The 13,241-nt window shown below is 40.4% G+C and overlaps 1 protein-coding gene across 9 annotated transcripts in view; it reads right to left on the bottom strand.

Moving 5' to 3' along the window:
• Positions 1-13,241, bottom strand: part of LOC118105787 (A-kinase anchor protein 13) — a 111,356-nt gene that overhangs the window by 81,510 nt on the left and 16,605 nt on the right. For all 9 annotated transcript variants that reach the window (XM_035153622.2, XM_035153631.2, XM_035153642.2 and 6 more), the window contains exons 3-5: positions 4,706-4,859; positions 2,173-2,333; positions 1,478-1,649 (exon numbers count right to left, since the gene is read on the bottom strand). In XM_035153622.2, coding sequence (XP_035009513.2) covers positions 1,478-1,649; positions 2,173-2,333; positions 4,706-4,859 — 487 coding nt within the window. The remainder of the gene's footprint in view (positions 1-1,477; positions 1,650-2,172; positions 2,334-4,705; positions 4,860-13,241) is intronic.

Below are 13,241 nucleotides of genomic sequence, written 5' to 3'. Positions count from 1 at the left end.
GTCAGTGGTTCGATCCCAGTCTTCCCCATTCCAAATGCGTAAGTGTCCTTGGGCAAGTTACTGAACCCCAAATTGCCCCTTATAGAAAAAATTAGATGCACTGTATGAATGTGTGTGTGAATGGGTGAATGGTAATAAACTGTACTGTAAAGCACTTTGAGTGGTCATGAAGACTAGAAAAGCAATATATAAATACAGACCATTTACAATTTACATACCATTAAATTATTAGATTATATATTATATCAAAGTAGGAGTGGAAAGGTGGTACAGTGGTTAGCACTGTAGATCTTGCTTCAAATCCCAGTGTCTGTGTGGATTTACTCCAGGTACTTGTAGCTTCCTCCCACATTACAAAAACATGCAGATCAGGGTTAGGTTAATTGGAGACTTGAATTGTGAGTGTGAAATGTTGTTTGTCTCTGTTTCTTGGTGATGAACTGGCGACCTGTCCTGGGCGTATCCTGTTTCTTGCCCAATGTTACTTGGATTGGCTGTAGCTCCCCCATGACCCTTAAAAGAATAAGTGGTATAGATGATGGATGGATTATATTAAACTCTAAGTAGCCAGTTATAAGCTAGGAATTCCCTTCTAGTACACAAGATGTCCTTGATGTTTTGATGTCTTGTCACAACTCAGTGATGTACTTAATATTATTGAAGATAACTGATGAAAAATATATTAGAGAGTGGTACAGTATAAGCATAAAAATCTGTATATATTGCAGACATACTGTTGATGTGTTGACACACAACAGGCACAAGTCTTCAGTTTATGTGCCCTGCAGTTTGTATGGTTCTGGTTGCTGGAAGACTCAATGAGTTTTTCCATACATGGAAAACTCTACAAAGAGTGTCTACAGTATCATGTGTTTCCAATTTATTTTAAAATGATGTTCTTTCTCTAATTGCATTGTAGAAATCACGGCATCGTATGATTCAATTTAAAAGCTAGCAAGTAACTCCTGCTGGGTTTTGTCAAGAAACTTACTTCAAATTGTACTTTTACATTGAAACTGTGGAGGTCAGACAAAGTTTGTGTCATGAATGATTTCAGACTAGTGTTTTGAGACCTGAATAACTTACACATCCATACAAACTACCTTTATGTGTTGGGGAGGGTGATGGCAGACCATGATTAACAGCAGTAATTTTACTGTTATTGTAAAATGTAATTGTAGCACTACTCTGAAAATGCCAAAACAAAATGCTGAGAGTGATCAATCGTCCTAATTGTATTGATCTGGGGTTAGCACTGGCACTGTGAAAGACATGAGCCACATAAATGAATACACAAAAGAGGTTTCTCGTTTTTTGACTTGTAAGTAAGCTAAAATTGTTCTGTGCATCATCTTTATTCATACAATATCAAATCATCACAGATGGTATCTCTACATCATTGCAGAGACATCGTCTATGACTTGTAATGTGCTAGGACATGACATGTTACAGTCAGCCCACTGCCCTCCAGTCTCACCAGTGCTGTTGGTTGGTTTGTTTCCCAGTAAGGTCCATCCCAGAGGCAGTGCGAGATGCTGGAGGGCCAGCGCCAGGCTCTCATCCAGACGTTCACACTCCCGCAGAGGAATCTGACACTCATCCAGCAGCAGCGCCCCATCTAGGGCGTCGGCCCGACCCGCCGTGCTCACCTGTTTGGAGGGTAATTGCAAACATGAGTCAAGTTTCCAAAGGTGAGGCTAAGCTGAGGCTTAGTCTAGAAGCGCTCATTTTAAGGCGCTCAGCATAAGCCTTAGCACAGAGCATTAGCTTAATGGCTAAAATGTAAAATGTAATTGCATGAAGACAAACGATATAAAAATCCACATGCATTTATCATACTAAACTCAAATTAGAACTGTGCTGTGTTGACAAAAGCAAACAATTAACTTTGAGAACTCAAGACACATTCTATCTTGTCATCCTCCCTGGTAAACAGACTTACTACTACATTTCTATGGGATGATAACAAAAAGATTTTTTTAAAAAAGGACCATCAGTCATCAGACCTTGCCAGAACGAAACCCGGACATGTTAATCTTTCACTCTGCCCACATTGCTGTGTCACTGTGTAACCATGGGTAACAACTTTCTTCTTGCTCTATGACAAACGTCAGCTTTTGTTGTAATTTTACAGCTAATACAGAAATGGAAATGACTCGTCTTGTTGCTCACCAGAAACTGGGCCATGTCAAAAGCCAAATCCTGGACGAAGCTGAATCGTTGCTCGCCCAGTGGAGACACGCTACCCATGCTTAGGTCTTTATTCGGGGCCTCGGGAACAACTCGGGTGAGAGAGCACAAGGTGACCAGCACCCCCTCACAGCAGTCATGGGCTACAAGATGATACAATGAGGAAAGAGACAGGAAGAGAGGAATGAACAGGTAACAAAATGAAATAGATATCCGTTTGGCTGTGTATATGGCAAAGTCTACCACGTGTATTAAACAAGCCTTTTATAATGTTAAGTGTAGTTGGCAAACCCAATTTTCTATGTCTTTGTGTTGCATGAACATTAATAGTTGTTAGCTAGTTGTGGCTAACATGGCAAATTTAGATACAAAAAACAATAAAAGAACTGTAATGGTGAATGTGCAGTGGCTGTGACCTGTGAAGAAAGTCATTCAAAGAAAAATAGCTGAAAAGAAAAAATCAAAACATGTCTATCTGACCCGAAAGTCTCCTAATGCGTCCTTCATATGTGAAAAGCACAGAATTCGTGTCTGAAAACGGCTTGAGTCTGAGATGTTCTGTTATTTGAATAAACTCTGTACATTGTACAGGTTTATCTGGAAGAGGTGATGAAACCTTCATACACAGTCACAGTACACAAACGTGCATTGAAACCAACATTATTATTCATTAGACATCACAATTCTTTAATAATAATAATCAGCTACAGCCCAGTGTATACTGGTTTGAATCCAATTAAATTCATATTATTAAAATATAATATTTGACTTGGTGTTTTTTAATTCATCCCACTACAACCTTTTCAGCAGTCACAAATCAAATTTGACCTAACAGGTAATTAACACAAGACGGTATCAGTTAAACGAATGTTTATGTTAATGTATTTCAGTTGTCACAACCAAAGGAATGAACAATGAGGACTGTAGTGCTCAAACATGGCCAATGTCAAAACACAGCTAACAGGGTGTAGAGGCTCTACATGTATTCAGTGGCTTCCTGCTCAACATGGTCGTCTAAATGATTTTACTTCTGTCTAGGAGATTGCAGGAACATTTTCAGAACATCCAGGCACCTGTTAAGAGCATGCAGGATGCAGGACGTGACTTATAAATTACACTGCAAAAATCAAGTTTTTAAGTTCTCAAACTTTGCTGTCATTCAAAGCTGACATTGTCTGCATCTTCTACATGTATGACACCAACACATTTTTGTCCCAACACATTTGTGTTTTGTCAGTTTTGCATCCCTCATGTGTCAGAAACATGCCCACTCACTTTGCTGAAAGCTTCCCTGCCGTATTCTCACAGGGGCTCACTCGAAAAATTGCCGAATTGCAGGATTGCCGAAAGATTTTACTAGGGGGCTGGCAGGAAAAGTTCCGTAAAATGTGTGGAGCAACTGACTCAGACATTTGCATTCTCACATTCAGCATCTCCAGAAAATTGCATGGTTTAGCGCATGTCTGAAAGAAGCTTTATTATCTCCTATCATTTACTGTGTCCGTGTCTCTACAAACAATCTCAGCTCATTAAACAAACAGGCGCAAGTTCCTTGCTCAAAGGCACCCCAAACTACAGACCTTCTGGTTGGTCACAGGATCGGCCCTTTGGAAGAAGCAGTGAAGCAGAACTAATCTGTTTGAGGAGTCACACCTCCTTCCTTGGCGTTAATTCAGGCGAGCTCTTAACAAGATAACAGTTTATCATGTTCTGCTTTCTTTTTTCCTGTCAACACCTCACTCTTGAGGAAAACAAAGAACAATGTCTTTTTAATCTGTCCCATCATTTAATATTTTTGTCTTTCTCAACATTTGGACACCCAAACCAAACAACTATTCTGCATTTTTGCCACCTATTTTCTGTGCCCTGGGACCTTTGAACCTTCATCTCAGTGCCACCTGCTGTTGCTCATTCACCTCAGGGGGAAGTATCTCTGAGTATTACAGAACTGGCTAAAAGTGGGATGTGCTCCGAGGAGAGTGACGAATGAACCAGGCTCGATAAAACCTAAAGTGAGGTGAAAGGACAGTGGTGGTGGTAGTTGATGATGAATTATTTATCACTTAGACTTTCTTCCTCGCCTACAATAACTCCTGACTGCCCCGTGATCCTGTTCCTAGGAGCAATTACTGTTTCAGACAGCGATGTTGTGGCATGCTTTGGCATCCCTTAATGTTAATGTTGGGTATGTATAGCACTTGATCACTATAGAGGATTGACCTCTATAAGATGTTGTATTGTTTTCACTTTTTGGTAAACATGACCATATTGTTGGGGGGATATTGACTGACTCTCCCTTATATGTTATTGATCTGCAGCATATGAGTTTGCAATGATGCTGCATTCAGAGAACTTTCCTTTCATGTTTTATTTACCTAGACTGAGCTATGGTGCCTACAACAATGACTTTCAAATAGATTTATTATAAATTCATTACTGCAGGTGGAGCCACTTTCCCACAGGTCCATTAGATATGACAGGGAAGCTGCAAGGCATTGTGGGCAGGGTGGCTTACCAGGACACACCGCCTGCAAGGTGTCATGACTGCTCCTTTGGGTGCTGGTCAGGTGCCTTTGTGTGCTGCCAGCAAACAGAAGGAAGTAGTCCACGCCCTCCTCATCCGCAGCCAGCTCTTCATCAGCGAGCTGCACCGTGACAACACACTGCCCCTGCAGAGACAGGCAGACAGCAAGAGGAAATGACATAGAGAAGAAAGCAGCACAAAGACAGAGATGTCAACAAAATAGCAGGAGAAAAATACATCTAGACAAAATATATATAAAATAAATCTATCTTAACAGTTATTTAGAGAGACATCAAAATACATTTGCATACATTATTAATTCATCATATCAAAATGGAGGACACGAGTGGTGTTTGTAAATCTGTTCTCCTTTTCAAGCTGAGGTAATGTTGAACTTCTGTAGTTAAAATAGTTTAACTGAAATAAGTTTGAAGAAGAACAGCACCTTTCACGATCAAGCAAATTGCAGTTGGTTAATGAAGAAGAACAAAGACCCTGTTCACACTTGCTAAAATCCAACTTGGCGGTTCCAATAAGACGCTGAGTTATGGCTCCAAATTTAAATTAACTAAGGCCCCAAAGACACTTGGTATTAACATGTGGTTTTAGTGATCCGATCACAAGTGGACAGCTCGGAGTGCGTGCATTCACACCTGGCCTTTAAAATCTGTTAAAACACCATTATAATGTGGTCCCACTTGATCGGATCTCAGATCGGATCTCACCTCCACAATTTAAGGAAAGTATCGATCATTATGTGGTGATCAGTGCTGATACCACCTCCGAATATAATCTGGAATGATCGGCTTTATATATCCGATCTGAGTGCGCTCACACCTGTACTTAGAGCTGTCCACTTGAGATCGGATCACAAAAACCACATGTTAATACCAGGTGTGTACAGGGAAGAAGGCATTTGGATTTGATTTATCAGACCACATTAGGAGTTGATCAAGGAAGCATGCACCTTTTCATTAAGCACTGCTCTAACAAAAAAGGTGAAGGTTACGAATGCACCCCTGACTCCATTAAAGACTAGTTGGATTAGATCACGTATCTATAGTACGACAAAGCTGGAACGTGTGTGACGGTCCAGGTATTTAAAACCACAAACAAGACAAAAACTACCACTCCTAATTAAACTCAATCCTCCTTCTCTAGCAGCGCAATTAAGCAAGTGTATCTGTGTATCAGCCATAGACGAATCAAATGGATTGAAAACTGCCTTATCAAACTGGACCAATTTTTAATACCTAAGGATTCCATCTCATCATTGTCACTGAGCCAATAAGCATGCAGCATGCTTGTACCATGATATTATAATGCTGGTAGCCCCAGACACTGGTATTTTTTTGTGTTTTTGTGTGTGTGTGTGTGTGTGTGTGTGTGTGTGTGTGTGTGTGTGTGTGTGTGTGTGTGTGTGTGTGTTTTTGTATTTTCAAAGACTTGCTACAGTGTGAATTTCTAAGTGTGTACTTAAACATAAAAAATGAAAAATGTGGCTCCATTTTATCAGGCTTGATGCCAATAGCACACGATGGAATGCAGACTATGTGAAAAGAACATTTCTGCCAAGGCCGGCAACACAAAAACTCTGATGAAACATTTGAACATGCATGAAAAAAATTTAAGCGCAGAAGCAAAGACAGCCATTCTTCAGAACAGCCTTCTTCACAATCTACACCACCAGATTCCAGCGCCGCTGACTGGGAATCCAACCACCATTGATCACTTAAGATGCATTTAAGTCCAATTCCTGATGTCAGTTATGAACTACAAACCTTCCCAACTGGATCATCTAGAACTCAAAATATTAACAGGGCCACAGAGTAAGTGCTTTGTGGAGACTGCCAGTTTTCCCACAGCCACAGTTGTTTGCAGCAATTACACTAATGCATCAATGTTAATACGATAATGATTTATTGATGCTGAAATGCAGCACATCACATCATTAACAATCAAACACAGAGGCACAGGACAGGGATGAAAAATTGAGGAACAGCTTGACTTTTTGAAGAATTGATGAAAGAGCTCTGTCAGTAAAAGAGGAGGAGTTGGAAGATGAAAAAAAAGTTTAACAAAAGGAGGAGGCAAAATGATTAACAGCATCACTTCTTTATATGTGATTTTATATCAACTATTCCAGCTTTTTCACTGGGAAATTAAAGTCAATGGTCTTTGCCAGACCCCTGCTTCATACTGGAAACTCTCCACCTGAAGTCAACTGCAGCAGTTATGGAAATAAATGCCAGTTATTGAGTGTATTAATTCACTTTCCACAACCATATGTTCCAGTTTGGAGCACATGACACAAAGCACTGACCTTCAGTTTGCTGAGAGTTGAGTAAGAGTGTCAAGATATTAAAAGGAGATATGGTGATGGTGGGATTTCTTTTTATTCTTTACACAACTTAAAACAACCAAATGTAAAAGAAATGGATTAAAGCGTGTGTTTGTCTGCAATGTTAGCTTAAACCTAGGGTTTGTAATCCTGGAAATGCTAGCAAGAGCCTGACACACTTTGAAAAAATGCATCAAAGCTACGCCCCAAAACACATGAATGCACACTGACAAATGCTAGAAGCTGACTTTTCCATGACTTGCATGCTAACTTCTGGCTATCGTCTCTCTACTCCAGCGGTGTATGTCTCTCTGGCTGAAGACTGGTCATGTGCAGTGAGAGTACGCCAGCCAATCATCGCCGTTCAATCCGATTGAAATGATTGGTCGTGGTAATTACAGTCCTATGAGGGCCACAGACACACATTTTTCGATTTTTTCGGTGTCTTCTACTAGTATGACACAGCTTTTTCTTAGGGAGATATTTGTTTTCTTTTTGTTCTTTTCATTTTTCGCGCGTTAGAAGTGTAATCAACCCCCACTCGCTCACGGTGAATGCAGGGGGGGGATCCCCTCTGTGTTCACACATCAACTTCTCCTGCATTTATACTGTCATTATACTAGGAGGCCAGGCATATGAAGTCCGTAGAAACTGCGGAGCGTCTGACTCGGACATTTGCATTCACACATGCACCTCCTCCAGAAAAAATACGGAGGAAGAGCGGAGTTCAGTGCATATCTAAAAGAAGCGTTTTTGAACAACCCATTTTCAACTACCTCATACACTGTTGCGGATCCGTGTAGAAGCTGGTCATTGGTGTTCAGAGCTCATACAAAAGTTAGGAACTGTATCCTGCTCTTTACTTCAGTTGGGGAACTGGCTTGCCAAATTTTAGAATCAAAACAGTTTAAATATATTTCGGACAACATCTTGTCTCAGACTACTGTACATTTTTCAAACCAGATGATATAAAATGTCTTGCCAAAGTATTTATGTTCCAATGACAAAATACAATTATACACAGATCATTGTGGTGCCTTCTTTTTTCCAAAGTGACAACTGGATGCTTTGTGTGTGAGCGTTGTGGGATATGATGAAGTGTCATCTGAGGACAGACTGAGGAGGAGGAGAAGCAAACAAAATAGGGATATTGTTCGAAATTAGCTGTTTTCCACTGGGGGACGGCCGCTTGTCAACAGCGAGGAGGGATAATGCGACATTTCATCCCACTTGATGTGACCAATGTTGCAGTCCTTTCGCCAGCCCAGTCCAATATGAAACATCCTAATATGGCAGCTGGTGAAGGCTAGTGTCAAGGAGAGCTCAACCGTCAGGGTTAAAGGTGCTTCTTATGAGGCGGTAGCCTCAAGGCCTTGCTCCACAGCAGGGGGAACAGCAGGTAGACAGCAGTGAGGCTTACCAGTAGCTTTGGGATTGTCATGTCTCTGTTTGGCAAGCCGCTGATGCTGGTGCTGAACAATGTGAGGGAGAAAATGTGCTCAAAGCTGACCACATAGCCAGAGGCCACAGGAAGAGAAATAGCCTGCAGTAACCTTCTGAGAGCAAGGACTTAATGCACGGAATTGCATCATGGAGGATGCATGCTTTGCTATGCACAGAGAGTCTCAGCTTTAACCAGCAGAGGCACTGGCATAAATTAGATGTAGATGGATGGAAGCCAGCAGGCATGACATTATCTCCATTAAAAAACTAATCTCTTATCTCAAGTCAATTAGCAAAGCCTGTACGATACATAGCCTGTTTTCCAATGGTCAAAAAATACACTAACACCCACTAATGTGGCTTTTGTCTGCAATGTGAATGGATACAATCAGTAATCACTCCCGAGTCCCACTACTGTGTAGTGTATCAGCTCAGATAGAAAACATCTAAAAGAGGTAGGTCAGACAGAACATTTGATATGTTGGCCAATTAAAGATATATACTGTATTTGTGTATATATTATCTAACGTGTAAATATGAAACTTTTTTACAAAACATAAAGCAGAAAAAGATTGTGGTAATTTAGAAATTGTGACTGATCTCAAATAAAAGACAAAAAATGCTTACCAAATGCTGCTGCTAGCCAACTACAGAACCAACAAAACACAAAAAAAAACTATTATCTCTTTTGCAGCTACAAATCAACACTAAATGGCCAATGGGTGCTGAAAATACAGTCTCGTTCAGACTCTAAATTACGTTTTGAGGAACTAAGAGGATTGGAACCAGAGTGCATTTGTGCATTGGAACTCTATGTGAAAATAAAGACGTACCAGTGTAAAATAACTTCCATATCCTCACTACAAAGGAGAAGCAAAAAAATAAATGTACTTTATACGATTTGGTGGAAAATCCCCTCAGTCACAAAACCAACCAGGTACTTTTTGACACAATAGCTGCTTAAATTATTTGTGACAGCAGCACAGCTGCCTCACATTTTGTCCAAAGTAATATCCATCCATTATTAATGCCGTTATGCTGTTTATTTTCAACCAAAAAAGACACAAAATTTATATTTTTCAATTCTGCTCTGGTTACTTTTTACCTTCTCAGTTATGATTGCTTGTAATCAATCTCCTATGAATCAATACTTATGCAACAGAATAAATATTAAACAGTTGAAAACAATATCAACAGAATAAGTGTCAGTCAGAAGGCTCATGTGGTGGTAGAGGGTGGAGGTAGAGAAAAAGAGATGTGAAACATCTGCCAGAGCTGCTGCCGGAAACAGCTGCACAGTGCAACCTTTGCAAAACATGCAAACAAGCTGCCCCACCCTGCACACACACACACACACACACACACACACACACACACACACACACACACACACACACACACACACACACACACACACACACACACACACACACACACACACACACACACACACACACACACACAGTAACAATAGCTATGATGCAAAAGAGAACTCAGCAGAGTACATACCACCGTCAAAGCCCAACAACTCTGAGAAATCAATGAAAAAATATTCTCGCAATTTTAAAGAAAGTGAAAAACAATTCTTGTATCCACTCACTGATCCAGATCCGCACAAAAGTTTAATGGGTTCTTCCTTGACCCATATCACATCCATCCACCAAGTTTCATGGAAATCGGTTCAGTAGTTTTTGCTTAATCCTGCTAACTAACTAAAAAACAAACAAACACTGATGCAAACTTAACCTCCTTGGCTGAAGTATCAATCGCATGCTAGCATGCAAAAAAGAAAAACCTCTACGAAACTATTGTGTGTCACATCTTAACTCAGAAAGGTACACCAGCCGTTTTAAAGCAATGTGACATGCACAAATGGATTTCTTTCAGCCACACCGTATGACCGTGCTCTGCTGGTAATAAGTACTTAACAAAGTGACCTGCTGAGGTATTGACCTGCTAATCATGGAACTTCAATGGTGAACAGGCAGCTTTTAGGCAGCATCAAAAGAACAGCTGGAGGCTATGAACCCACCCCCCTCTTTTTAAATATGTGTGAGTGTAGCCCTTTCCACACATCCTGCAAGTGTACTGGGTTCAGCTAACCAGGTAAGGCAGTGCTTGGTTTGAGGCCTTTGGACATACTATTATGATTTCTCTCTGAGGCTAATTTTAATGATGATTTTAAAATAATCCTCTCCTTGCCTGTATATATATTAGTATAGGCAGCATAAAGTAGAGATTTGTTTCAATTCACTAGCACCCAAACTACTTGTGAAGGAATCCTGTGACATGATCCCATGTTTTTTCCTCATCAGTTTCTTAAACACAAGAGATATGTCTACCTTTTACTTAGTCCTGCAGCATAGACTTTGCATGCAGAGACTCTCTAGTATTGAAGAACACCCTCATTTTTAAAGACTTTCATCAATTAAAAGGAAACAATCATCCTTTAATTTCTATACCGATTACCGGCTAAATTACAATCAATCTTTGACCAAAGTCATTCTTAAAGAACTATAAGACATCTACCTTCAGCCTCATTACAATGGATTTAAGTTAGGTTAAGTTGTTTTCAGACATCAACAAAATTGGGTTAAAATATTTTTCAGACTTGGTCTTTCCCATGTGTAGAACTTAACAGGAGGTTCAGACATGTTCATAACAACAGGAAAATGTCCAGAACATTCAGGGGAGGGCGGATGGGTAGAGCATGCAGGAGGCAGAACACGATGTCTAAACCCCGCTGCAGAAATCACAGATATTATTTCACAGCATATCGTCAACGTTGTCAGCTCTTGACAAACGTTCTTGAATCTCAACCGGTGCGTGTTAGAGACGTCATCAACACGTGCACTAGCTTGCTGTGATTTTTTTCAAATGGGCTCACTGAAACCTTTTCCAGATATTTCACTAGATATTTTCTGGTGCAACTGACTCGTGCATTTTTGTTCTCACATACGTCTGAAAGCCATTTTAGTGAATGAGAAATTCAGACAAAAAAATCGGAGGTTATCCTCTTAAGTCAGTCTTGATGGCAGAATTCATTAAATGTGTCTTTAAAAAGCACAATTACAGGTCAAATACTTAACCCCTATGAGCTTTGTCACTGTGAAATGCTGTGAGAAGTATCCAAAATCTGATGACTAACTAGCCCCTTACTACATGCCTGGTTCCACTGAAGAGTCAGACTGTAAATCACAGATAAGGTTGTGTCTGTGGTTAATGTATGAACCGGTCTAGCCTTTAGAGACATACACCCACAAACACAGAGATGCCTCTGACCTCTCTTATTTCCTGTGTGCTTTCCTTGCCTACTAGACTACTCAGACACACATTATTTTTCCAAACTCGACACACATCTGGGTAAATATGCATCAGTGCAGATTTTGCAATTCAAAGTGAAGATATTTAGGGATTAGTTCAACGCTACCATTTTGTCTTTAGAAACAATTCAACCCCCTAAAAGCGTTGAGGAAAAAAATAAGTTCAAGGTTCAGTGTGTTGAATTTCGTAACTGGTGAAATTGCATGTTGCAGCTGAATACTCCTCACCTCACCCTCCCCTTCCAAACATGAAAGAGAACCTGAGGTAGCCTTCAGTTGTCATTAAAACTCAAAAGGTGTTTAGTTTGGCCAGTTTGGCGACTGTAAAAAAACATGACGGCCTTCGTAGAGAAAACCCGCTCCCGATGTGAATATAAAGTATTTTCATATGCAGGGGTCATTCTAGGGTAAAGAAAACAACAATTCATACAATTTAGATGATTGCACACTAGTGAAAACATCGCTAGGATTATTTTATATAAAAATTTTGCCAATAGATCTATTTCACTTAAATCTTACCCACTGAACCTTTAACAGAACCTGTCTGTTTCTAATCTATCTGTTACTCAGAGTTCTAAATCAGCCATATATTCCCATCATACAAAAAAGGACAAAAGGAAAAATAAACGCAATGCTCTGCCAGGGGAAACTAGTCTTTTTTTTTTTTTGCTTTATATACACTGCTCCAATAAACTCAAAGGAACAATCGTCACAATATAACACCAGGTCAGTTAAACTTCAGTGATATCAATCTGTCCATTTAGGAAGCACAAGTGATTGTGAACCAATTTCAACTGCATTCGTGCAAATGAAAGTGGCAACAGGTGCAATGAAGAGGCAAAAGCAAGACAAACTCCAAAAAAGGGAATATTTTTGCATGTGGTGGCCACAGACAATTGCTCTCTCCTTATTTTGCTCTAGCTTTGTGTTCTGCTAGTGTCCTTGTCACTGCTGGAAGCATGAGGCTGTATCTGCAGCCCAATCAGGTTTCACAGGTAGTCCAGCTCCTCCAGGATGGCACATCCATACGTGCGGTCACAAGAAGGTTTGGAAGCAGGTATAGTGGGTCCTTCAGCGACCTGAGATGGCCTCAGCAATTAACTTCATGTCCTCCACCCGTACCACCTTATCGAGCTTCACTAGTAAGCAGACAACCCAGGCACCTGACTCCAGAGATGTTCCAGACACAATCAGATGAGATAACAACCTGAATTGGACTCACGCTTCCTCGAACCCAAGCCCATATAAGTGGGAGGATTGCGTCAGGAGGGAATCCAGCGCAAAAACATAAAAAACAATGCCACATCAAATATGGGCATGAAGATCCACTGTGGCAAACCCCTGATAGTTAAAGCCAAACGAAAGGAACTATATTCTAAAAAAAAAAGGTAAATCTCCCAGTAGACATGGGAATGTTTAG

This window comes from Hippoglossus stenolepis, chromosome 1 (assembly GCF_022539355.2).
Source record: "Hippoglossus stenolepis isolate QCI-W04-F060 chromosome 1, HSTE1.2, whole genome shotgun sequence".
NCBI lineage: Eukaryota > Metazoa > Chordata > Actinopteri > Pleuronectiformes > Pleuronectidae > Hippoglossus > Hippoglossus stenolepis.
Note: the sequence above shows the minus strand (reverse complement) of the source record. Positions and strands in the feature narration are given on the sequence as shown.